General features: G+C 38.1%; 1 protein-coding gene and 1 long non-coding RNA gene across 3 annotated transcripts; one reads left to right on the forward strand and one right to left on the reverse strand.

The window, feature by feature from the left end:
* On the reverse strand, positions 1–27,659 carry LOC145483821 (uncharacterized). Of its 2 annotated transcripts, XM_081462364.1 has the most exons (5): positions 27,455–27,659; positions 27,280–27,338; positions 21,106–21,239; positions 5,277–5,974; positions 1–1,961 (listed from the first exon to the last, which is right to left on the reverse strand). In XM_081462364.1, the coding sequence occupies exons 4-5, from the start codon at positions 5,743–5,745 to the stop codon at positions 1,171–1,173; spliced, it is 1,260 nt and encodes a 419-aa protein (XP_081318490.1). In that variant the 5' UTR covers positions 5,746–5,974; positions 21,106–21,239; positions 27,280–27,338; positions 27,455–27,659; the 3' UTR covers positions 1–1,170. The 2 variants fall into 2 exon arrangements, 1 of the variants encoding a protein (XP_081318490.1); XR_014048963.1 differs by lacking the exons at positions 1–1,961; positions 5,277–5,974 and adding an exon at positions 19,262–20,393 and having other exon boundaries at positions 21,106–27,659.
* On the forward strand, positions 15,010–19,136 carry LOC145483822 (uncharacterized). The gene is made up of 4 exons (XR_014048964.1): positions 15,010–15,116; positions 16,570–16,714; positions 17,287–17,377; positions 18,949–19,136. It is a non-coding gene; the product is annotated as an uncharacterized LOC145483822 (long non-coding RNA).
* Positions 27,660–27,786: the final 127 nt, after the last annotated feature.

Raw genomic sequence — 27,786 nt, forward strand, 5'->3', positions numbered from 1 at the left:
GGGGGGGGCGCACACTCATGAAAAAGATGATTAGATAACTGATCTTTAAAAAGGCCTTGGACTAAATAGGCCCTCATAGATTTTTCAAAGCCTAAAAGTTGTATTCGCTCTATGGCACTGAGAAATTTGTTAGTGCGAGAAAAATCTACTTGGTTAGTTATTCCAGTCTACACTGCAAATCACATGATAAGCTATACATATTTTTTCATGGAAATTAAAAAGCAGTGAGCTGAAGTCTTAAGAACTGAACCACTCTACCAATTGATGTGCAGTTCCAGATAATATCCCTACCTCCCCCATGAAAAGGATTTTTTCTAGGACCCCACCCCTCTTACAGTCTTACAGATCCCTTCACCCCAGGAAATTCCAGTCCCTTCTGTGGGAGGAGTATGGATATTTTCAAGACCTGCACAATTGCATTATCACAGAGCATGAATTAACAGCTGCCTGTCTTTGCTACCAACTGCCTGAAATTTTGAATGTATATAATTATATTATATCTATATATTTTTTATTCAATCCACCTTTCCTTTGTTATTTTCCACTCTTAAAAAAAAATTCCAATGCATATATTTCTATAATTTTTCGAGAAAATATTTGTCCTGCTATATTTTTCTGCCGGATATAGTTGAGAAAAATTTGGAAGCACATGTCTTAGTAAGACATTTCATTTGTTTCTGTTTTAAAAATACCGAACAATCCATGCCCTCTTGCCTTTTCCCGTGTCTTCATGTTTTTATGAGTCAACTTGTAAAGCACTGTTGATCAGCTGTAAATATAAATAGTGCTCTAGAAGTTATTAAATTATTATAAATTATTATAATTATTAAGTGTAAAATTATTTTCCTAGAAAATGTATCATGCGCAAAGTTCTTTTATCTGTTAATTCCATAGTAATCCTATGATCCTCTGGACGGAGGAATTTATGAGAAGTTCTGTGATCATTAACTTTTAAGTCATTATTAATAACACCTGTAGGAGTTTATAATATTAAAGGTCCACAAAGTTCACAAATATTTTAAAATCTCCACACCATGGTCATCCAAAACAAACAAACTTGTCATAAATCGGAAGAAGTTGCAACCCTTTTCCTAACAGTCAAAATCTAATTTTCTAAGAGCTTTTCAAGTTCAGAAAAAGTAATCCTGTATGAACTGTGCTATGTAGTGATCAACGTGATGACATCAGATATCCAAACATCAGCATGCCAACAAAGATAAATATAACCATAGTCATCAAATGCGACACTAGAGTACAATGCATTCTGGGATTGACATCTGTTGCAAATGCAGCCATTTGCCAGTTAATGTATTTCTGCAGGTTGCTTGTTGGACAGAGGCAACGACAATTATAGCTTCCCCCTGAAAATTTGTATTTTCTTAGCTCCATTTCACATGGGTGACACAGCCGCCCATGCATGTCTCGCACACCAGGCAACACATTTGCCTTGTGCCTATTTAAATATCTTTGCTCTCGAGCCCGTTTCCATGGTGGAAGCTGCTGAGGCTTGTAGTTATTGCTCTCATCAGGATCGCCGGTGGATCCCAAATCATTATCACCTACGTGCCAGATGCGACTTATGGTTGGTGAAACAATTCTTAGGACAGTTGCATTGCTGTTATACAATAACATCAATCCTAAATATAGTGGCCAGTCCCTTTCGGCATGACCCAATGCATCTTGTTGAAATGTCTTAATATACTCCCACATGGAAGAGTTAAATGCGTACCCAATGCTTTGAACAAGAGGTACTTGACTTACAACAAAGGCATCTGGTTGATGATCAACTAAATTCTCTTCTCCTACACCTTGAAGAGTGCTGAAGTGAATGTTAGAAACAGAGTTCTTGACAAGAAGAGCATACCACATCACTTCCATAAAATCTGCTGCAACAACTACGTCATCTTCCACAAAAAGCACATCTCCACTGAATGTTTCATTGTGTTTTAACTGGAAGGCATCTGAAGACAAAAGTTTTAAACTGTTAAAGCTTGCATAACGTTTCATATTTGGAAATTGTGACTAAAGAAGTTAGAATAATAATTATTATAAGGCAAGGGACTTCAAAAGTAACTGGCCTTGAGCTAATTCAGATTGATTGTTCAAGTCCTATCCCATAAAATTCCTGCAACAAAGGTGAAAAAAAGGTGAAGTCTGCTTTCAAGTGTAATGGCCCACCAAGCCAGCACTTACGTCGATTGGAAAAGAGGAATACTTGATTTAAACGTTTTGTGCAAATAAATAAATTTATTCGCAACTGACAAGTACAGTCATTGATCCGACAATTGCAACTCATGAAAGTAGACCTTAACTATTGATTCTATCTATTTAATTGTTTTATTTGACAATTGGACCATTTTATTGATGACCCACAAGTCATTAGTGAATGCCAAAGATGGAATGAATATGACCACAGTCAGAAAAGTAGACTTACAACCTGTACCATCCAAAGAAATGGTGGAAGTACAAAGCAAAAATAAAAACAGAGAAGAAATAAGGAAAATATAAAGAGGATATTACATGGACATGGCTGTGTGGAGATACAAAATTTCTCTTTGAGTGTTGCAAAATATACTTCATGAGTGAGCACAGCAGACGAGTGAAATATTTTTCAATACGAGAAGAGAAATTTGTATCTCCAAACCGCTATGGAATGTCCTATTTATTATAAACATCAATGAAATACTGAACTGTTTCAATTTTGCTGCAAAGGGTGCAATTTATTATGTAACCATGGCAACGGCGATCTTTTTACTCTTGAAGATAACGTGCTACTTTCACTTAACTCGTGAAGATATCATGTTTTTGCACGAAAGCTCACCTTGTATTTGGTGTTTACATAATAAACACGGATATCTACTTGCTGAATCGTGAATAAAATTATCTATTTGTCAATTTGATTGAACAGACTTGCCCTTTTTCAGATGGAAATCAGTCAACACCATTAAATAACCCTCGAGACTTATTACGCTTTCCTTAGCCAGCATGAAGCAACTATGAGTATACATTTCTACTACATACAGTACCCCTGGATGGGATGCTAGTCCATCACAAGATGACCCCCAGCATTAAATATGCTGGTAACAATTTATGTACCTGGGTGGAGAGGGGTTTGTGTCTTGCCCAAGAACACAACACAATGACCCCAGCCAGGGCTGGGGCCAAACAAACCATATAATAGGCTGCTGTGCCTCATTCAAAATTCCAATAGCAAGACTGTCCCAACCTCAGACCTCACGCTAAAAAGAAGTTCCAACTTCTTCTAATTCTAAGCCTCTAATAAGAAAGCTTGCTCTGTTTTTATAAATCATTGTAAGTTACGTTTTCTTTTACGTTCAGTTAAGGACTGAAGAGCTTACTTGTGTCACACACTGTCATAGTCAGAGAGAGTGTTATTATAATGTATAAATCCCTTACAAAACATAAACTTTACAAATTTTTAACTGCACAGTTTCCTTCTAATAATAAGCACCCACAACCCACCCTACCCCCATATCCTTCTATTAGACAAGTATTCCTAATAACAACCTTACCAAACAACATCACTTGAAAGAATTGTTAGCAGTGTAAGTAGCCCGTATTGCAAGTAATTGTATTTTCTGTAAGGAACTGTATTGAGTATTGTATTGCCAGCATAAGTGACCCGTATTGTAAGTAACGTAAGTATTGTAGAACTGTGTTTTGTAAATTAAAATTATTAAAAAAAAAAAAAAAAAAAAAATCACTTGAAAGAGTAGACACATCGGATTTATACATCAAATAATATTATAATAGTTATGCAATGCTGTCGAGTCACATACCACGGAATATCCCACGAGTCACTTGTGTTTTGTCAGTATACACACAAGCCTTTTGGCGAGTGAGTATACCAAGAAAATACAAAACAAGTGGGTTATTCCATGATGTATCAACAGAAAGCATTGCAGAACTATTTTTTTTCTAATACCATAGAACATACAGTGGCCAACTTAATCAATGCAGCATACGCACAGCTCATGAAGAGAGAGTTGGGTGTAACACCATCAAGTATACAACAGCTTCCCTGTATTCTGATTGGCTCTATTTTCTACGGCATGGTAAAAATTACAACAATAGAATTATTGCTAAGGGGACAAGTGAAAAGTTCTGATGGTAAGTTCTGTTCCGATTCACCCAATTTAATAAAAGAACCTATGATGATTTTGACCTGATCATAATTCCAAGAAGGCAAGAAGGATTACAAATGGTAAGCACATTTTCCATTTGGATGATTTGGTCAGAAAATTTGAACTGCCTCTCAAGATGTGCCAATGATTTATTTCAAGAATTTTCCAATCAGTCGCACCAAAATTGTCTTACCATTTACATTTACATTCTGACCAAATATCCAGAATTTTTGGATAACTAGTAAACCACCAGCAAGTAGCCTAGCATTGTGCCACTGTTAGGAAAAATGGCAGCCGCTTCTTTGCAGTTTTGAAGTGTCTGTGCAGAGGATTTAGATAAAGTTTTAAAAGACTAGTAGATTTACACGAAAAAAAATTATTAGATTATTCGCTCTTGATTTCTATGTTTGACAGTTGACTCAGGTGCCCTTGTCAACTATCATGCGATAAAAACCTTGAGCTCATAATTCAATGGCTATTATTCGCTGCAGGAAATCATGGTGCACGTAGTCATATTCATCATCTTGGACTGGATGTTTATTTTGATGAATACAGCTACCATGCTTTTCTGCAGACACATCTCCTAAAGGCAATTGTCCATTATTAATACATGTAGGTGAAGGAACAGGAATAAATTTTCCTCTGACCTAAGCTCAGAAGAGATTGTGTTCTTACCAGAAGATACCATACCCTTCTCAGGGAAGGCTTTTGGTTTGAGTTACCCCTCCCCACCCAACCAGAACTGCCTATTTAGTTTCATACTTTCCTTCAAAATTTTTAGCTCTTGAGACCACCCCCCCCCCCCCCTTCGGAATTTCCAATGACCTTCCACGGATCATATGTACTAAAGGCATCCAGGGTCCAGTGATAAATTGACACATTGGTTGACACTTGATCGAAATCTGAGTTGAACATCGATTGAGGGTTGACTAATTTTTGCAGACAGGCCATCGAGTGTCAATCAATACACATGAGTCAGCTGACACTTGGCCATATATCAAGAGTTGATCAAGATATTGACCAAGAGTTGATCAAAGGTCGATTGAGGGTATGGATCAACACTCAACTCCAGATGCCTTTAGTACACATGTACCATATTTTTCTAGAACCACACACTGATGAAATACACACCATGTTCGTCAAACACTTTTTTCATCGTATTCCACCAATGAGCTTTCAGAACTTCAGGGCTCCGTTCCTCCTCTTCATTTCCGAATGTCCACACTAGCTTTCTACAAAATGTGATTTTGCCAAGCACCTTGTAAGTCTCGTTGATGTCTTCCATGGAAGAGGCTTTAGTGTGATGCAAGATAAACAAACAAGGTGTGGAAGGGACAATGCTTCCCGCGGACGAAATTGAATCTAACGTCCTTTCCAAATACCTTGGCCTATAAGAGCTAAAAATGACCAGAGGAACGAATGGTGCCTGGAAATTTTGCGGGAAAACAACGCGGAATTGTTGGGGCCATGTCTGTCCACGTTGACCAAAGAGTACTGGAATTGCCAACCATATCTGTGCAAGAACGACTACCAGGAATATCATAGTTTTCTTGAATAAACGACACCTTAACAATCGCCTTAGAAAAAGGGACAAAGCCATGAGGAGGTATCCAGTATGATTTCCAATGGTTTATAAAGAAATCGCGATGATTCCCGAAGCAAAGTTCATCCTAAATCACAGATCTTCAATTATGGACCCGCCACTGAGGCTGACGTGTCAACCGGGAAGTCATAACGTTTTCGCTCGGTTTGAGTCACTTTTTTCACGGATAAATTGACTCCACATCCCTTTTTAAGCTTGTAGAAGACACTGCTGAAGCACTATAATACTGTGGTAGAAAATCAAAATTATATAACAAGGTGAAATTCAATATTTTTGATCGCAGAGTGGCGGCTGTCAAGAGAGTCTCGTTCACATTTTACAGGGGAGGAGCTAGTACAACAAACCTCAGTGGGGAAGGCAAAGGTGTTGTAATTTCACCATATTAACAAAGACTGCGAGATGTCTTGAAAAATACGTGATCCTATCTACATTTAACTAATAAAATAAATTTATGTAAGTTTGTTATTGTGTACTTTGATGTTCTAAAACGGCAAATTTTAATGATCTTGAGAGTTTTCGCTTCCTGTCTAAGGGAGGGCTGTGCATACCTGTTGCTTTACCGCTGACCATAAGATATGAACAAACAGTGTCACGCAAGTTAATTGGGAGCGTTTTTACGTGACATCGTCAAATCTGAAGAGCTACCAAAGTTTTATCCTCATAAGAGATGCTAAATTATAAATGTTAATCTCAAATAGCGCCTTCGTTAGGAAACCAGTACATTTTGAATTTAACAGTATGGCGGTGCGTGATCTTTGGTTTTAGAAGTTAAAGTACTAGGAAAAACACTCTTGTTCTTTGGCCATTTCAATTTGTTCAGCACGGATATTCGTGGTGACCTATATTTTTTATTATATAATTTTGGTGTACAACTTATCGTCGTTAAGTTAAAAAAATAAAATAAAATAAAATAAATTGTTCGGAAGGAAAAAAAAAGATATAGCTGAACTTATCATTGGTTACGTAATGTTACTTGACTTACTTACAAATACTTGCGATTAATAATTACAAAAAAGAAGATGGAGCGGACCGACATACTAGGGAAATCCCTATAAATAAAATGTTAGACCATATATACATATGTACAATATATTAAAAAAGCCAAAAATCTACTTAGCAAAAAAAAAAAAAAAAAAAAACTCCAGTTACTTTGAAAGCGCACGCACGTACACAAGATGCAAGTTACGACCTTGAAAACAACAACTCGAGAGACCTTTTATGTCGATTTCGTTTAAATATATGTGAATGTTCCATCATTATATATTATGCTTGAAACTTTCTACCTATGAAGTTATTATTATTATCATCATTATCATTATCATTATCACTATCATTATCATTATCATTATGATTATCATTATTTTTATTAGTATTATTATTAAGGATTTATTTTAAAAAACTTCTCTTCCAGCTACCGCAATATTTAACGTGAACCGATGGGTAAGATTGGCCCATCATACCTCTTTTGCGAGCATATAGTGACCTATAACCGAGTGACTCGATCCGCGCGAAGCTTTTTACTTAATTATTTCTTGTATTGTTTCTATGTAAATATTTTAGAGTTCTAGTCAGTGTCTCATTAGCATTCTTATAACCGATTGTATATATTTGGGCGCATGCAATTTTATATAGTTACCTATCTTTTTTATTGTATCCTTCGACACAGTGATTGGTGGGAAACATTCAGACAAAAGTTTTGAAAAATATCGTTCGACAGCTTTTATATCTGAGGAATCACCACCAATATGGCTGCTCTACACTGGACTCTGTAAATTTGTGCGGAATATTTCGACGGATATCTAAAGTTACCTAAAACTTGGAGAAGTGTCCTCTTTATCTATCGCAATATCGCAGTTTCTTTATCTACTAAATGGTTTCAGTCGATTTATAGATGTTATTTGCCGGCTGGGAGGTTCGTTTAGAGAAAAGCTGTGACCGAGGTCTTGAAAATGCTACCCGAGGACCATGGCCTCTGGCAGGATTTTAAAGTCCAAGGTCACAGTTTTTCACTTTACTGACCGACTCTAAGCCAGTAAATAACTTTTTCATTTTTCCCTCTCTCTCAAATCACTTTTATAATTGTTGTCTCACCACACGCACATCGCGCGCGTGTTACCGTGAACCTGGTCAGAGATAGGAAAACCCGAACTGCGCTAAGAATCAATCAGAATGCGTAATGTTGTCCCCCTACCCCCGGGGAATACTCCCTTATATGGGCTACATAGATTTTAGCGGTTTTTAGTTTGAAAAAGGATATGGATTTTGACTCTGAAATAGAGTATGTTTTAAACTCTGGCTTGGTATGGGACATTTTGTTTATAAGAAAAATGGCTCCTGTTTTTACCCGTCAACATTGGCAAATTTGTAGCCCTTCTCAAACGATTTTGGTAAATGAAAGCCAATTCTGGTTAGCAAGGCTCATATAAAAAAGAGCCATCAACTATTTTTAGAGGTCTGAAATGGGGTATCGATTTTTTGGGTGTGGGGTTCGAAGACAGCCACCAAAACCTTTGAGGAGTATTCCACGCCCCGGATGTTGTCATCAGTCTTACACGAACTTATTCATGACAGGGAAAATAGCTACCACATGTCCTGCAAAACGCTGTAGCCCTAAACTTGTTCCAAGGCTTTTTCGAGCCTTGCAGAGTTTTTTTCTGGTTGAAATGAAACAGATATATTCCATGTTGGCTTGTGTGGAATCTATCTGTCTTATATAATAATAAAGAAACACAAAGCATGTTGATGACGTTGATCTCTAAGGACGCTTTAATTTCCATTCGACCAAAAATTCCGGTGTAAAATTCCGGAAATTTCCATGGGCGAATGGTACAGACTTTTGCAGTGTGGAAAACGACAAGCTGCACACTTTTGTTCGCTTGGAAATTTTCAATGACTTCGAGGTTTAAATCGCAACTATAGAAGCAAACAGGCACTGATATGTCGACATCGTGACTTTTATAGACCACAACAGCAAGGACCTTATACAAACCACAACGGCAGCGAAAAAGTCGGAAAACAAATGGTTTCAGTGAGTCGTACAATGGTTCTGCACGCGTTATGAATCTTTGTACATTTTCTAGCCAACCTAGTCAAAACAAACAAGTACTCCACGGGGCATTATTTTTATCAATCGCTTTCTTCACGAATTTAGCTGTAGCTAGTATTTATCGACATATAGGTGGAGAGATTCGAAAGTTTTTTTTTTTTTTTTCGAATATGCGTCGCCGTCATCCTTGCGTGAGTTGTCCAACTCGCTGTGATCGCGGCCAAAAGAACTAGCTAGCGCTGAGTAGAAAATTGCGAATTTGCATAATTTATGAAAAAGAGGACAACCTCGTGAGGTATACCCAAATTTTCGAACATTTTTTCCTAGAAATTTCCGTTCCATTTGATTTTCATTCCAGTTGAATGGTTCGCCCTTTCGGAAATTCAACAATTTCCGGATTTTCTGGAACCTTTCCCTGGAAACTTCCGTACCATTTGTTCCCGTTTCGAGATCATAAGTTAGAACCAATCAAAAAACTGGCCACGCAAGTGGTCAGCAGCTATGCAAGTTTATTGGAACAAAATGAAGTTGTTTTATTGTATGGCTAGCTCCGTGAGCCGGCAAGATGAATCAAATCCTGCGCTGTGATTGGCTACCCGAACGGGCAAGATGGAGCTATCTTGCCCGCTCGGGACTACCCGCCGTGTACCGCAAGAAAAATTTCCCCGAAAGCCATATAATAAATCCTTTATTGATCAAGCTTGTTTGGTCAAGATGGCTGAATATTGCCCTCGTTCTTTTTTTTTTTGAGTTTATGGACTTCCACTGCGTCTCGGTCCATAAACTCGCAAAAAAAGAACTTGACCAATATCCAGCCATCTTGACCTCACACTTCGTCAATAATCCATATTTATAAGAAAGGCCGCCGTTTCCATGTTTTTAAACACCAATGTGGCAGCCCTGCCGAGGTCACGTGGAAACGCTCTCAAATTTACAAATATAGATTCCACGTTACCGCGCGTCTGTTCATTATAAGTAGAATTCAACTAGTATACAAACGTAATGTACATGCTGCAGTCTGATTGGCTGAGCTACTCGTATAATGTTAGTCATTTGGGAGCTTAAAAGCAAACCACGATGACGACGGCAACGAGAACGTCACCAAACAGAAGGTTTAATGAGCAAAACAATGGCTGTGCACGTGCATTATAATTCTTGGTACATTTCTTTGTCGCCCTTTGCAAAACAACAACGTGAAATGACCAAATTCTGCGTTGTCTGGAGAACGTGAACCACAACGGCTAATTTTTCGTATTTCTATTTGGACCTGAACGCATTCGTATCAAATGCAACAGGGGCAAGTTTTAATACCGACAGACACACTGAATAGTTTCAAATAAATGCGAAATTTCACAGTACAATAGAAACAAATTTTTTTACTAGGCGTCGGCCTCGCAGTCGCCGTCGTATATGCGTAAGCTCCCTAATAATAACGTCAGCATTTAGGCTGGGGAACACGAACGAGGACGGCTAATTTTTCGTTTTTCCAATTGAAATTGAAAGCTGTCATTGCATATTTAGACGCTAGGACACGTTTTAAGAGCCATTGGCGTGGTGAACAGATTAATAAAGTCGCGAATTCCGATGGCTAAATAGAAATTTATTTTTCACTAGGCGTCGTCCTCGGCGTCGCCGTCGTCGTTGCTTAGGGTGGTTCGACACAGTTTTCTCTGGACCATACCCAGCATTTTCAATTGGCGTTTTACTAATTTTCTCTTACTCTGATCGATGTGGAAATTACACCAGTTTTTGGAAAAAGATTGAAGTTTGGTTGAATGTGTTTTTAAGGCAATCGATATTTCCATGGATATGATAAACATTGAAACCTTTTCAACGGAGTTTTTAGGTATTGTGTTTACCAGTGAATGGTTTGATCCCCTTCTAACGATCCAAATTATTTCAAGCCCGGCGGCTTTCTTTGTTCTACGAAAAGTAAAGGGAAGGACTTTGAAAAAAGAACCTATTTCTTCAAGTTGCCTGGGGCTGGAGAATCATGATAACAGGTAACTGCTAACAATGTTCTGAATCTATAAACAACAGAACTTCCCGCTCTTGAGTCCACTCTTTAGATATCTTCCTTCGAACGGTCAGTCTTCCGCGATATGCGAACCCTTTTCACACGCTAACCCTCTGTGGAGAACTAAATGTTATATGTGACTTTGCCTCCTTTCTGAGAAGCCCTGAGCATGAAAGAAATAATTCTGAAACTGACAGCCGTAAATTGACAAAGCAGTATTATTGAAACTCATGTCACAACTGCTAGGACTCGCTTGCACCTGCAAAACTTGCAAAGAGCGCATGTCCAACTGCATTTGTCTAGGGTGGGCCTTTGACTGCATGTTTACTTAACGAAAAATTTTCGTCGAGGGAGAAAAACTGGAGATTCTTCATCATAATAAAAATTTAAAGAAACGTAAAACCAACCAGAAAGAGTGTCCAGATTGACGAATATATTTGCATCTGCAAAGTCAAGTTTAAGGCTAATGCTGAGCAAAAAAAAATACGATCAAAGACCACGATTCTAAACAAAAGAAGACAAAAGGCTACCAACTGGTTTCGGCTAGGCAAGTTTTTCATGTGTTTCTAACGGAATTATCGCTTCAGTTTAGAAATTTTTTTAATTAAACTTGAGACGTAAGATCGACAGCAGGAAAACTTGACAGATTATTGAAGCTCATGTCACAACCGCTTGGACTTGCTTGTACCTATAAACCTTGCAAAGAGCGCATGCCCAACTGCATTTGTCGAGGGAGAAAACCTGGAAATTCGTCTGGATGGAAGAAATTCTAAGAAACTTAAAACCAACCAGATTGACTTACTGCCTTCCTCATTTGTATTATCCCATATCTTGAAGGTCATCATCAGTGTTTTCCTCCAAGAAATTTTCGGGAATAAAGTCGTCAGGGCCTGTTAGTAAATTTTTATTGGTAACAGTATTTGCATGCTCATCTTTGACATAGTTGAACCGGGCAGTAAAATTAGCCAAACACAAGTTCTTTAGTTGTTTTGGTCTTCTTTGGTAGCGCTCAATGAGATTGTCAGACTCTATGTCATGAGAATTATCTGGTAACTCTCTTATTTTATTTAAATTCTTTAATAAGAAGGTCCTTTCATCTGGATATGATTTATTGATGATCTGAAACTCTCGGGTTGATAGGCAGCTTCCTGAGCACTTATTTCAACAGCATTTAGAATTTGTTTCTTATGCGCCTCACTTTGATGTGAAGTTTATATGAAATAATTCATATATGAACTGCGGTTGTAGATGAAAGTGAAGAATGATCATCGCAGTAAATTTTCCAATTGCTTAAATTGGAAAATTTACTGCGATGATCATTCTTCACTTGCGAAAGTGTTAATCTCCTCAAGAGGTTAAAATCATAGTTCTTGGGTTGGTGGCAAGGGAAAGTTAAACCTATAAACCCTCTGGCCTGTTCTCTTACATGTTATGCATGCCTGTGCATTTGGAGATTCACATGGTCATCCATTTCATTTCCATAAGGTTTTTGGCAAGTGAGATATTTATTAACAAAAGTAACAACTTTCTCATCAGAGTTTTTCTCATACTGTGGTGCATCTTTAACCCAAAACAGGCCATGAACATGAGGGCTGCCCTGCTAATGCGACATATCACCTGCTAATTTGTCACAATGTCTTCAATGTCTTCCGAAAATGTGTTCAAATGAGTAGAAATAGTTTCCGTTTAAATTAAGCTGTTATTTTAAAACAACTATTTGAGGGTTGAAATTTTAAGAAACTACACAACGTTTTTTAATACATGTTTCAACAGAATCTTCTGTCATCTTCAGTTTGAAGTACAAACTACAGAGTTGAATATATAGTGTGCGCAAAATGCTAATTGAATATAAGAACAAAAGGAAAACATGACATTGTTAAACATATTGCAGACCGACATTTTTCCGCCCGGCATTTTTCCACGCGCGTATGTGAGCCCATGTTCAGTGATAGGACCTCTCATATTTTCAAACACTTACAAAATTCTCAGCAATGCCGCACTTCATGCTCCAATGACTGTTTCAGTATCCTAGATCACGCTTCCACCACCTTCCAGCTTAAGATAAGAGAAGCTATTCATATTCAATGGGAAAAACCTACACTAAATCATCAACTTTATCATGTTAATTTAAAACTTTCTCTGTAATATTTTACATTGTCATGCTTCCTTTTGTTTTTATATTCAATTAGCATTTTGCGCGCACTATATATTCAACTCTGCACTATGTAATTTAAACTGAAGATGACAGAAGATTCTGTTGAAACATGTATTTAAAAGAAGTTGTGTTGTTTCTTAAAATTTCAACATGTCTTCTACTATCCAGACCTATTTGAGAGTTCTTGAAAAACTCAATATTGTATGTATGTGACCCAAAAACGTAAAATTAAATTCAGATTGCACTAAATCAACTTGCTTTAAAGATTAAGATAGTTTTGAGGTGGCTTATGACAAAAAAAGCTATTAAAGTTGGGTATGGTCTGGGTTCAAAAACATAGCACAACAAGTAGTTAGAATTGGGAAAGGTCAATTTCATGCCAGTGTACTTTGCTTTGAAGAAACAACCCATTTTAGTATGGAAAGTTGTTATTTTAGGCAGCCAGTTATATTAGTGATAGCTTATTATTCCATTTAGGAAATGTTTAATTATTAAGAATTGGACGGACACACAGGCTAACAGCCCAAATAGATGTCTCTAACGTCAGAATCTGCAAATAAATCTTATTAAATACCTTGATGGAAGATAGGTTGTAATTTCTGAAACGGAACTTACTGTCAGCAGATGTATTTTTTCCAAAGACCAATTATTTCATGCCAGTTTTCAATTTATTACAATCAATCAACCCATTAGTAGTATAAAACTGGTTATTACCACCAAACAATGGACGATAATTGAACTTATTTTCGGTAACATTTTATGTCTCGAGTTTAATTAAGAAAATTTCTGAACAGAAGGAATATTTCCCTTAGAAAGGCGCGACAAACTTGCCTAGTCGACACCAATGGGTATCCTTTTGTCCTCTTTTGTTTAAAATCGTGGTCTTTGGTCGTAATATTTGTGCTCAGCATTAGCCTTAATCTTGACTTTGGGAATGCAAGAATGTTTGTTAGAAAGGACACTCTTTCTGGCTGGTTTTAAGTTTCTTAGAATTTCTTTGATCTTTACGAATTTCAAGGTTTTCTCCCTCGACGAAAATTTGTCATTAAGTAAACATTTAGAGGCTCAACTTAGACAAATGCAGTTGGACATGCGCTCTTTGCAAGCTTTACAGGTGTCAGCAAGTCCCAGAAGATGTGACATGAGCTTCAATAAACTGTCAAGTTTTCCCGCTGTCGAATTTACGTCTCAAGTTTAATTTTAAAGAAAATTTCTAAACTGAAGCGATAATTCCCTTAGAAACACATGCCAAACTTGGCTAGCCGACCCCATATGTCCTTTTTTGTTTAAGATCGTGGTCTTTGATCGTAATTTTTTTGCCCAGCATTAGCCTTAAGGTTGACTTTAGAAATGCAAGAATGATCGTCAATCTGGACACCCTTTCTGGTTGGTTTCACCTTTCTTAAAATTTCTATTATGATGAAGAATGTCCAGTTTTTCTCCCTCGGCCAACATTTTTCGTTAAGTAAACAGTCAAAGGCCCACCCTAGACAAATGCAGTTGGGCATGCGCTCTTTCCAAGCTTTACAGCTGCAAGCAAGTCCTAGCAGTTGTGACATGAGCTTCAATAAACTGTCAAGTTTTCCTGCTGTCGATTTTACGTCTCAAGTTTAATAAAGAAAATTTCTAAACTGAAGCGATAATTCCCTTAGAATCACATGACAAACTTGGCTGAGACCCCATTTGTCCTCTTTTGCTTAATATAGTGGTCTTTGATCGTATTTTTCTTGCTCAGCATCAGCCTTAAGCTTGACTTTGCAAATGCAAAAATGTTCGTCAATCAGGACACTCTTTCTGGTTGGTTTTACGTTTCTAAAAATGATGAAGAATGTCTAGTTTTTCTCCCTCGACGAACATTTTTCGTTAAGTAAACAGTTAACGGCCCACCCTAGACAAATGCAGTCGGGCATGCGCACTATGCAAGCTTTGCAGGTGCAAGCAAGTCCTAGCAATGGTGACATGAATTTCAATAATACTTTTTTGCCAATTTACAGCTGTCAGTTTCAAAACTATTTGTTTCATGTTCAGGACCTCTTAAAAGGAGGCAAAGTCATTCGGTTCTCCACAAAGAGCTAGCGTGTGAGGAGGTTTCGCTTATCGCGGAAGACTGACCGTTTGAAGGAAGATATCTAAAGAGAAGACTAAACGCGGTAAGTTTTGTTGTTTGTTATTCAGTACATCGTCAGCAGCTTGGTGTTATCATGATATTTCTTTGTGATTCAATGCACCAGCCACAGGCAACTTGAAGAAATAGCAGTTGTTGTTGTTGTTGTTTAAATCCTTCCTTTTGCTCTTCGTAGAACAAAAGCAAGCCGCCGGGCTTAAAATAGTTTAGATGGTTAGATGGGAATTAAACCATTTACTGGTTAACTAAATATCTTAAAACTCCGTTAAAACCCTAGACCAATAAAGTGCGACGATTATATACGGACTTATATATTTTTGAGGAGACTCCATATTATAGAAAAAAAAAAATTGCTAAGTAGCAGATTAGAAGAATATTCCAGTGATTTATTTACTAAGTTGTGAAAACTCCGTCATTACCGTATTTTAGTTTAAGATGCGCAATTTGATGTAGCTGTTCGTTTTCTTGTTGATCCCGTTCTAAACATTTGTCTTGTTAATTAGTTTCATTAAACGGTGTCGGAAGTGCGAGAGAGGATAGGCCGAGAACTCTCAACGAGACAATGTAGCGTTTATTTTAGACAACTGAGCGCTTGTTGGATTTCGAAAGAAAAGAAAAAAGGACTGAAACGTGTAAACATTTGACGTTTTTGTATGTCAGTTACATGATGCTAAAAAAGAAAAGCTTCATTTCTTAACTTTGATTGCTCACACGAATGATCAGCTTAATAAGCCACTTTACAGTTGTATGCTTAGTTACCTGGCCATGGATCCAAGCGAGGCTGGAGGTGAAATTGCTTTGATACAGACCTCTCTGCTTTTCTTATTCAAATGCCAACTAATTAGCACAAGGAAAACTTGATTTACACAACAAAGCAGCAAGGTCTGTATCAAAACAAGGCCATTTCCAGCCTCTCTGCCATTCAAAGGCCAGGCCACTAAGCAGACAACAGTAAAATGGACTATTTCAGAGGTGCTTTCAAGCCCCGTTCACTCTACGCCAGAGAAATTTAAAAACGAAGTTCCATTTCTACGCGGTTAGGCCTACCGTCCACACTAATCTGTCTGGAAAACGGATCTTTTCGAAAACACTATCAGTTCAAAAGGGAGAATTTGAAAACGCTGACCATGCGTTTTAGTGTGAACGGAAAATTATTTTTGAACACGGAGCTTTTCGAAAACAAGTGTCACAGTAATAATGTGATTTCCCTGACCGACTTTTCGTCAAACACAAGTCCAAAACGACCGGTGATTGTTGCGTTTTCAAATTTCTTAGGCATAGTGTAGATGGGACCTTCAAATGTACTTAGGTAAGGCCTATAGGGAATAAATAAGAGCCGCTGCCCTGTCATCACAATTTCCAAGGAAAGGAGGGACTGATCGCATCAAAGAGCGCTTTCGTATTTTATGTTTTGTACGGAAGGTGGCAAATGTTCTCTGTAAGAATTCTATACTCTTCATGTATTTTTCGTCCACAAGTCCTGCTTTTCTGTTGTATTAAAAAAAAAAGCCATGGAGGCGAAGCTTGGGGCATGTTTGGTCGTGATGTTGGTTATTTTGGGGACTGTAACCGTACAAGGAGCAATACCAAGACACGAGACGTTTGCCAGGCGACCTGACTCGCGTGAGTGTTCCTTCATGATCCATTGATAAAGAGTAGTAGACATGGCATTTTATATAAAATGCAATTCTTAGTTTGTGTGTGGGTTCGACTCACTGAGGGCTAACAAAAGGACAATCTTTTCCTGTTTACAGCCCGTGAGGATTTTTTTTTTTTTTTAATAATTTAATTTAAAAAACACAGTTCTACAATACTTACTTACGTTACTTACAATACGGGTCACTTATGCTGGCAATACAATACTCAATACAGTTCCTTACAGAAAATACAATTACTTGCAATACGGGCTACTTACACTGCTAACAATATAATACTCTACTTACATTACTTGCTGTACATACAGTTACTTACAATACGTTATACTGTATATTGACTTTGAGGAGGGAGGAGTACTTCTCACTAAAACATTTAATTAAGAGATGTTTGCCAGGCGACCTGACTCGCGTGAGTGTTCCTTCGTGATCCATTGATAAAGAGTAGTAGACATGGCATTTTATATAAAATGCAATTCTTAGTTTGTGTGTGGGTTCGACTCATTGAGGGCTAACAAAAGAACAATCTTTTCTTGTTTACAGCCCATGAGGATGAGGCCAAGAGATCCGCTCGTCAGAGGTGTCCCCCTCCTTTAAAACCCTGCGGTGAAGCCGGCTGCTGTGAACGATTTGGGTAGGTACGAGTTTACGGCATATATCTAGCTAGTATTGACGTTGATGTATTTGTAAGCCGTCGGTAAAATTTTCACTATCTTGTTCGGGTGGAATGGGTGAGAAACGAATCGACGAACGAATAATTTCCTAAACAAGGAAATCGCATTCACAAAACGGGCGAGAACAATTGACAATTTTTACCCGCCCGACGCTTTTCACACTCGCATTGACGAGTAGGCGAGCGCTTATTTCCCACACTGGTGTTGCGTGGATGTTTTCGTGGACGATTTGTCTATATGTCGCTTCGTTTTCAAGTGAAGTAAAACCCCCAACGCTATGGGGATGCCTTCTTTGATATGTTATTCTCAAACTCATTAATAATTTATCAAAAGCAAAGAAAATCACAACCGTGAAGGAGGTTTCGATACCTGGTCTTAATTGCGCATAAATTTTAACGATTTTACTTCTCCGTTTACTTCTCAGTTTTTGTTTTGATTGAGAAGATATATCAATACAATTGAATTGTATAAAAACGTTTGGTCGTTAATGTGATGGACTTAAGTAGTTGTAATAGTTTTACAAATAGTGTAAGTAGACGTACTGGTGTTGTAAGTAGGGTGAATCACAATTTAAGTGTCAAAAAGAAAAAAAGGAAAAAAAAAAGATATATCAAACACTCGAGACAGTGTTTCATCGGCTATCTTAACACCTCAAACACGTTCTCCAAAATACGTCAGTAACACTTGCTCATTTCACGTTGTTGTTTTGCAGATGACGGTTAAGAAGTGTACCAAGATTCAAAACGCAGGTGCAAAGCTATTGTTCTGCTCATTAAACCTTTTGTTTGTTGCCGTTCCAACAAACAACAGGTTTCATGATAAGTAGAACAGTGGCTCTGGACGTGCGTTGTAAGTCTTTGTACATTTCTTAACCGTCATCTGCAAAACAGCAACGTGAAATGACAAAGTTCTGCGCAGTCTGAGAAACGCAAACGACTTCGGCCAATTTTTCGTATTTCCATTTGGAACTGAAGGGCACTGAAGGCATACTAAACAGATCTAAGCAATGGCGAATTTCACTGGTGAAATATAAATCTATTTTTGACTAGTCGTCGTTGTTTTTTAAGGCCCCTATTTTTAAACCTCCTAAAACCGAATGAACGGCAAAATAATGAACAGCCAAACGAGCTCAAAACAAATGAAAGCGCAGTCGAAAAAAGGGATGGCCGAGAGTGCAGAAAGCATCTGTGCTCTGAAACGTCCTTTGAAAACCAAAAATATCAAATCACTTTTCGCCATGTTTCCCGCCATTTCGTCTCAGGTAGTAGCGAGAAAGTCACTTGGGCTGTCCACGCATCGTGCGAGTAACATCCTCAGGAGAACTGGGTACCATGTCTAAAAATAACTTGAGAGGAACTACGTCGTGTAAAAGGCTTATATGGGGGATTCACTCTCTTACCTTGATCTTCTCTTTGTATAATATATAAAAAAGGCCTGACCAACATAATGTGGATCCTCGAATTGGTAGAGTAGATTACATCACAATGGTGTATAACCCTGGATAATTACAAGTTTTCTTTTCTTTTTCCAGCAAATGATGGCGGCAATGATGTCTCATCAATGGAATGACGGCCTTAACTTAGTAACAAAATGATTAGTTGGTAAAATAAGGCTTGAAGAAGTAACTGAGTAAATGTGGGTAATGAGTAAATGCGGATAAACTTAAAACTTTAACGAAAATGTAACAAGGCGATAAATAAAGGCTTAATCATTCAAAAACATTTCTTTTGCCTCCATCATTTATTAAAACAGCAAGTAAAAAAAGAAAAGCAAATCAAAGGGACCCAATCAGACTTGACACGAGTCGACGTCATAGGTTTCAGGGTAGAATAGCTAAGCGAGCGAAGCGGTGTGAAGGTCGCGAAGCGGCCGAGTGGGCGACGAAGTCGTGAAAGGTCCGGCAGGTAATGAATAAAGAAGACGACGGACTTTTCTGAAAGTCTAGGACCCAATGGAAAAGTGAACGTAGACTTATGAAATGGTCAGCTTTGTTCAAGTGCTAGTTTGAGTCAGAAGGAAAAAAAACAGCATGATGAAAGAGGACGTAACCCTTTATAGCTGACACAAAGAAGAAGCCATAATCGGGGACGGAGACGAATTTTGCTATTTTAGAACAAATTGCGCCATCGCGTGTGCCACACGTGATGGCATGTGCCATATGCGCGTACTGCTGCTAGGACGCGAACAAGTATATAGTTTTAAAAACAGTTAGAAGTCAATAAAGTGTACAAACACCGTTCTTGTCCTACCGATTATTTTCATTCACAAGAAAAATGGGGTCACCTCTGACCTTAAAAGCGAGATTGTTTCTTCGACCTATTTTCGTGGTTCACATTTGTTGTCAAATGAAGTGGACTTACATTTTCCCTTCGCGAAGTTTGTAAGATTTAAGAATCTATATTAGTTTATGCTGACAACAGTTGTGAGTTACAATTTTCAGTAGGCCGAAAAACTTGAGGGACAAACAACCAATTGATTTGCTCGATAATTTTTGAATGTTACTGAAAGGAACTATCGTGTTTAAGTAAAGTCCTCCATCCATCCATCCATCCATCCAATTCATCTGGGACCTGCGCGTCATAACCAACAAATAGGCACCGGCTTTCACACAGTTTTTTTCCTATTGTTTGGCAAATTTACCTCTTTCCTAGCAGAACTGTCTTAACTTCCCCTCCCCGTAAATTTCCTTGTAATGAAGCGTCCACACTACGCAGGAGAATGTTGAAAACGCAGTTTTATTTCTTTAGTTCAGAACAAACTGATTTTTTTTTCTTTTTTAACCCGTTAGATTTTCAATTAAAAACGAACAGACTATCTTTATCAATGGATCACAGGAACTCTTACAAACAATTCTCCTTTCAAGCACTTCCAAGGGGTTCTTCTTCTTGTTTCTTGGCATTGCTCCTTGTACGGTAAGGATGCCCAAAATAATCAACATCAGGACCAAACAAAGCTTCGCCTCCATAGCTTTCTTTACTACGACAAAAAAAAAAAAGGCCGACTTGTGAGAAATACAAATGGAGATAATTCTTAATTTGATCCTTAAGGACCTAACCTAAAGAACATTTGGCAACCTCTGTACATGAGTTAAAATACAGAAGCACTGTTTGATATCCTACATTTTCCTTGAAACTTGGAACTTGAGAGGACAGATCAAAGCGAGGTAACGAATACTTTCTTCAAATACTGACAGAGACTACAGGCCGGCGTCTTCCCTATCGGTCTCCCACAATTTATTTACTGATTTAGTCTGTAGAAAATCAATTGCATTTTATTGGTCCAGAGTTTGACCACTTTTTCGCTTCATGAAAGGGAAACGGAAAAACCTATTTCTTCCGGTTGCCTAGGGCTGGTGCATGGAATCACAGGTAGTGAAGGTGAAGTCTGCATATGAACCAAGTGGCACATCAGGCCGGAGCTTATCGCGGTTTTTGCAGCATGAAGCGACTAGGAGTATTTCTACACCCCCTGGATGGGAACCTAGTCCATCGCAGTCCCCCAGCTTTAAATTCGCCGGTACCCATTCGTACCCCTGGGCGGAGAGAGGCCCCCAGCCAGGGCTCTAACCTGCAGCTGGACCACTCGATCCGAAGTCGAGCGCACTAACCATGACGCCACTGCGCCTCCCACGGAATCACAGGTAAATATCATGATAACACCTAGCTGCTCACAATGTACTGAAACTTACCGCGCTAGAGTCTTCTCTTTAGATATCTTCCTTCAAACGGTCAGTCGTCCCCGATAAGCGAAACCTTTCTAACAGGCTAGCTCTCCGTGGGGAACTGAATGTTTTATGTGGCTTTGCCTCCTTTTTAAGAAGTCCTAAACATGAAACAAATAATTTTAAACTTGACGGCTGTAAATTGGCAAAACAGTATCATCGAAACTCATGTCACAACTGTTAGGACTTGCTTGCACCAGTAAAGCTTGCAAAGAGCGCATGCCCAACTTCATTTGTCTAAGGTGAGCCTCTAAATGTTTACTTAACGAAAAATTTTCGCTGAGAGAGAAAAACTGGAAATTTATCATTATAATAGAAATTTTAAGAAATGTAAAACCAACCAGAAGGAGTGTCCTGACTAACAAAAACTTTTACATTCCTAAAATCGGGCTTAAGTCTAATGCTGAGCACAAAAATTACGATCAAAGACCGCGATTTTAAACAAAAGAAGACAAAAGGCAACCAATTAGGGTCCACTAGGCAAGCTTGTCATGTGTTTCTAAAGGAATTATCCCTTAGGTACAGAAATGCTTTTAATTAAACTCGAGACGTAAAGTGTTATCGAAATTGCGTTCAGTTATCGTCCATTGTTTAGGGGTAATAGCCAGTTTTAAACTAACAATGGCTTGATTGATTGTAATAAATTGAAAACTGGCATGAAATAATTGGTCTTCGGAAAAAAGACATCACTTGACAGTAAGTTTCGTTTCAGAAATAACAACCTATCTTCTACCAAGGTATTTAATTAGTTTTATTTGCAGATTGTGACGTTGGAAAGACACTAATTTAAGCTGTTGGCCTGTGTGTCCGTCCAATGCACAATAATTAAACATTTCCTTCATGAAATAGTAAGCTATCATGAAAAAAAGGCTTACCTAAAATAACCACTGTCCATATTAGAATGGTTTGGTCCTTAATTGCGAGCAATCTATGTTTTTCATTTACGGTTTTAGTTTCCCTAAGTAGGTAAAAGTCAAAGACGACGTAATACAAAAAAAAAAAAAAATTACACCCTCTTTCAGTGTTACGTGCATAGGTGACATCTTCCGACCGTCTCTCGACATTCCATCTTTCGACATTCCATCTTTCGACATGCTATGTAAACGGTTGAAAGACCGTTTACCTGTGAAACTGGCAATTTTTTCCGGTTATTAGGGGAACAAATGACAAGTATATGATAATTACTGACCTCAAATGAATGAAGGAGACTGTGGACTCCCGATTTACGGGATAATTCAAACGATTTTAGTGTAGTCGATCGGCTCTCAATGTTGACTTCCGGTAGAGTTGGGCCGCTACCGCTCAGTTTAATATTCGAAAGATGTAAACAATTTGTCTCTCACAGAATGACTTATTGATCTCCTAACCTGAGTTTGATGTCAAATAAATCCATCTTTCATGACTAAAAGTTGAGTTTGACCATAAAGAAGTCCGTTGTGCTTACATTTTTGACGTAGGCCAGGTTACATAACATGTCGAAAGATAGTTGCTACGCAAGTAACACTGAAAGCGGGTGTAAATGTCTCCAGCATAGTGTGGACGGGGCGTAATTGCCATGGGCAAATTAAGGCCAAAGTGACCAAGTTTCAAGGGAGGTTTGCAAGCCTTCGCAACTTTCTAATTGTTCCCAATTAACGTTCTGATTGGTTAGCTATGTTTCAACTGACCCGGTTCAAGTAGTCGCACAGTAAGTTTCATGAATGGTTGAACAAATTTTTTCCAAATTGAATTGCAAAATATTTCAATGACTGGACTGAATAGATATTTCAGCAAACAGATTGAATAAATGTTTTTATGATCTCTTATTTTGAAGCTAATGGTCCAAATACTCTCATTTTGTCTGGAAAATAGTTCCACCGTCGATACTAGAAGGCCAAAGCATTTCTTAACTGCAAAAACGGCCACAAGGGAAATTTGTTGCGTTTTTTTTTTTTTTATGGTAAAACAACCTGCTGACACTGTCGCCAAATATATCTATTTATGTAAATACAGTTGCGACCACCTCTCGTAAGCGACCACCTCTCCTCAGCGACCAGTTTTCCAAAATTCCAAAAGTTTCAAGTCAAATCACAATATTTGGAACCTCTTGTAAGCGGCCACCTCTCGTAAGCGACCGCGACCACTTTGGGAGCTAAAAGTTTGAAATCAGTTTTCTTTTGTTTTTAACCTTCCATAACATGGCCGAAAATTTTGGACATTTGAGCCCGCATGGCAGTAGCGGCTTTTCCCAATCGATAATAAAAATGGCGTACCAGGAGGGAGAGGTGAACACGTCAGATTTGGCTGACCCTATGATCATGGCCATTATGACGTCACGGCGAAAGAAGCGCGCAAATGCAAAAATTTTCGAAAATGGCGTCGTCGTCTCTCGCTAATACAACTTTTTGAGGAGGATTTCTCCAATCATTCCAGCTACAAATGGTATTGTATCTGGATCTCAAGGAGTGATTATCATTTTTCTTTCTTGAGAGGTAAGTAGATTTTAATTACAACTGAAAAATCTTGCATAAAGTGTTACAGTCATCGCTCTCCGGTGGAAATATGTGGGGCAAAATTTTGACTATTTGCCCTGTAAAATTTCCTTTTTTTACGTGATAGGTAACTTAAAGAAACGTGCAACGTGGTCACAGAAGAGCTTACATGTGTAGGAAAAGATTGTAATCGAAGATGAGTTTGAAGAATCGGTAGTAAAAATGATCAGTCCATTTGAGTATGAAATATCTGCGATCTCGTGCTCGACACATGTTCTGCAACAGGCCTAGCAAACAGAAATATCCACAATGATGGAAATGAGAACTTTCTCAAACAAGAACTTAGGCTTAATTATTTAAATAAGAGTTATAGCCTGCCTACTGCACAACGGTGGTTAAAATGCAGACAAAGGATAAAATGAATATGCAGACTGCAGACTTTTTAAGAAATATCCCATTTCCTTTTATAGAGAGCTAAGTGCTCCGGTTAGCCTGAAATATACGGCTCATGTTAGCCGGTGTAAGGTTAGCTCATACTCTCTATAAATGAAAATGGGAATATGATATTCTTAAAAAGCCTGCAGTCTACATTTTACCCATAGTTTGCAGTCTAGTCTTGTAAGACTTCTCTTTAAGCATATTGACATACAAGGCCCTCTCTCCTCTGCATAGGCCTCTTTCATGCTGCTTAGACCGTAGGCTTGCAGTTTGGAGTATATTCAATTTCCATGGGGAGCTTCTGCGGAGGAGAGAGTATAAGGCCCCATTTATATGGTCTTCTGAAGCAACTTTATCAAGTTTATATGAACCGAAGTTGTCCCTCCAGGATTACTTAAGCGTTTTTTCATATTCCAATACTCAGTTATCATTCTTTTTTTGATCACTACGGGGTTTTGTGAGTTAATTTAGATTTCTTCATACCATGAGTTGTCCCAGGTAGGTCAGTCATAGTATTTTGATGAAAAAAGGTTACCAGGCCTACCAGGGTTACCCTGGTGATGTTGCCAAGGGTGACTTGTGTTTCACTTTCTCAACAAAATGGTGAAAGTTACCTCGTCCAGGGTCACTGGGGCAAGGGCTTTCTTGGTTACCTAAGACCAAATAAGGGGCCCCACTGCCAACTGGAATCATGTATGCTTATATAACAAAACTTGAGTTCCAAACTCTGGTCACCTTGAGTTCCTATTGCTGGATCTTATTATGTTTACAAAACTGGCACAGTTGATCAGCAATATTTAGGAATTTGAAGTTTGATTTATTTCAATTCCTAAACAATATTCTCTATGTAAGGATCCAAAAATGCTTTATGCAGAGTGTTTGTTGTAGTTTGTTTGACACACTTCAGAAATTTTATTTTTCCTTTGTGCAGGTGAGGATGCTGAAAAAATTTCTTTATATGAATCTGAAGACCTCAATTCAATGCATTGATACTGGAAATGAGCTATTTTATGTTTTATAGATTATGATATTAGCTCCATGTACATTACTGCATTGTATCTGCTTGGACGGGACTTAAAAGGTGTATGGGGTTTGATTGTTTAATTGTGAGAGTTACTTTTTTTAATTGTAAATACATATTGAGTTCCTGGTGCTAGATCTCATTAAGAAATATGTTTTAGTTTTTTAATACATTTTCTATTGAAAAGAGTTAGGGGCGATGTAAAAACCAAAGAGGGAAGGGAGGTGATATAAACATTTACTCCAATTTTCAACTGGTGATTATTAAGAGGAGTCTTATTTGATCTTTTTAAACCTTAGGTTACCATCCTCCACCACCTTTGCAAGACCATTCAAGCAGGCCCCATTTCTGGCAATACACGCAACCACCATGGAAAGCTATCTATTTATTGTTATTGTGCTGTCAATTAAACATTTAAAACCCAATCTTGTGCGTTTTTTTTTTTTTTTGTTATTTGCTGAAAATGTACGGTTATCATTCTCTTGAAGCCAATAATAAACTCATCAATGCAAAAAGCAACAGGGAACCTGGGATGGATGGCACTGGGGAGAAATCAGACTTTGGGTTCATGTTTACAAGTACAACCTCTGTGACACTTTTCTCTAGAATATTTCTTTGTAGGTCAGATTAAACTTAATGTAAAATAATTGTTAAAGCTATCTTTACTTACATAAGATTTATGATGAAAATTAAAAGCATAAAGTATAAAGAAAATAACTGATTATCATTTCAAACTTAGAGAAAGTAAAGCTATTGCAGTTTCTCAAGACAGATACTATTAGAAAACAAGGGGTTTGCTTATGATAAGAGATCACCTGATATTGATCTTTCCAGCTTTGTCTTAACCTTCCTTACTGAACTCTTTGTTTTGGCAATAAGTCATTTTGGCGTTACAAGTTTCTCCTGGATAAGTTAACTCTTATTGCCAATGGTTTAGCATAGGAAGTGTCCCTGTTCGTATTTTCTTTCCTCTTTAATTCACTTGCTGCTCGGAACCAGATTCTGTATTTTTTAGTTCTTTCCATATAACATCGTATGAGTTTTCTTTTACAGTCAATACAAGTTTGATTGAACTCACTGTGATATTAAAAAAAAATTAGACCCCAAAGCACTAGTTTAGGATACCTTTCTTGTCAGAGGTGCGAGATAAGAAATAGCTTTGCACTGCATGCAGACGCCCGAGGAAACAGATCCTGTTCCAATCTCATATTTGACGAACATTTTGACATGAAATAAAGAACCTTTCTGCCAAGAGGTCTCATCCATGTTATTCTGAATATCATCTGTTTCATCTAAGTCTCCCATACAGTGATTTTATATCATTTTACCACCTAAAATATCCACACGTCTGCTCGGCTTGCGTCAGTTGGTTGGTCTCGCTGAAGAAAATGTTGTTGACAGTCTTGCGGATAATTTAGCGCAGAAAAATAATTCCTTGGTACATTATTTACTTTAATTTCCAACCCAGCATATGACTTGATAGTTCAAATGTCTTTGTAAGGGAGCATTTTCCATCAAATACTTTCTCATATTTCGAGGGTTTCGAGTATCGATCAGCAGGTCCTCCACGCTATTGTCTACAAAATAATGGGTTTAAACCCACTGATCATTTTTATGCATATGTTAAATGATTCGTTCTTATCACCATTCAAACGTTTTAAACCATATCAAGATCACATTTTTGTTTTTGTGTTGTTCGTCATTGGGTTCTCCAGATATCGCCCAGGAAACGGGCGTGAAGCTTCACTGTTCAATTGCGTTTTCAATTGAGTGATCTCCAAATTTGGCGTGTTTTTTAGCCTTCTGACATCCAATTTTTGAAAACCAAGGTATTTTTGGACACAACATTAATAGGTTATCTTATTCCTGTGGTCTGTTGATCGATTTCTTTCAAATTCTTTGAGCAATCATCGGATGAAAAACTTTTCTGGTGTCATTTTTTAGCGGTCATTGAAATTTCATTGGCTGGCTCACGAGTGACGTCATAATGGCCAAGATCATCGGGCGCGCAATCGCAACGCTACGCAAGCAAAGTTGACCTCTCCCTCCTGTGGCGTACGGAATTACAAAGCTTTGTATGAGACGCGATTGATTTACGGAAAATACAAGCACAACTAATGCTATTTTTCAGTTTGCCAAAATCGAGAATCATTCAGTGATATTTCAGCTCTATTTTAGTTAAAAAACCTACAGCAAAAATGAATTCCATACCTTTCACTCGGAACGATATCGCTTTGCAACTTCAGATCCAGTCAAAGCCTTAGAAACTCCTGCAGATCACCGGCAAAACAATCAAAGGTTGCACATTGTTCAGGGAATAACAAAAAATCCAACGACGCTACACAATTTGCCAAAATCGATTCATAAAATACAGTTAAAGCCCTACCTGAATAATAAAAAATCCGATCTTCGGCTTATGAATTTACCTTTCACTTCGGCTGTTAAAAACCGTACACAATGAAATAAGTCCTGAGAAGAAAGGCAGACATGTCACGCAGTTCCCGTTCCGTTCCACTGCAAAAAGGGCGAAGAATTTCTCGGTTTTGCGCCTTATTCTCAACCGAAAACCCGGCATGTTTGGTATCAAAATTTTCAGCGAGAGCCAGGCCTTCTGGGCCTGCAGTTTTTTTGGACAGCAGTTAAAAGTTAAGCCTGCAATTGTGTTGTATAGCAGTATCAAGGCTCTTTGCAAGAGCGTGTCGCGGGAAATTCGCTTGG

The sequence above is a fragment of the Orbicella franksi genome, chromosome 4 (assembly GCF_964199315.1).
Source record: "Orbicella franksi chromosome 4, jaOrbFran1.1, whole genome shotgun sequence".
Classification (NCBI taxonomy): Eukaryota; Metazoa; Cnidaria; class Anthozoa; order Scleractinia; family Merulinidae; genus Orbicella; species Orbicella franksi.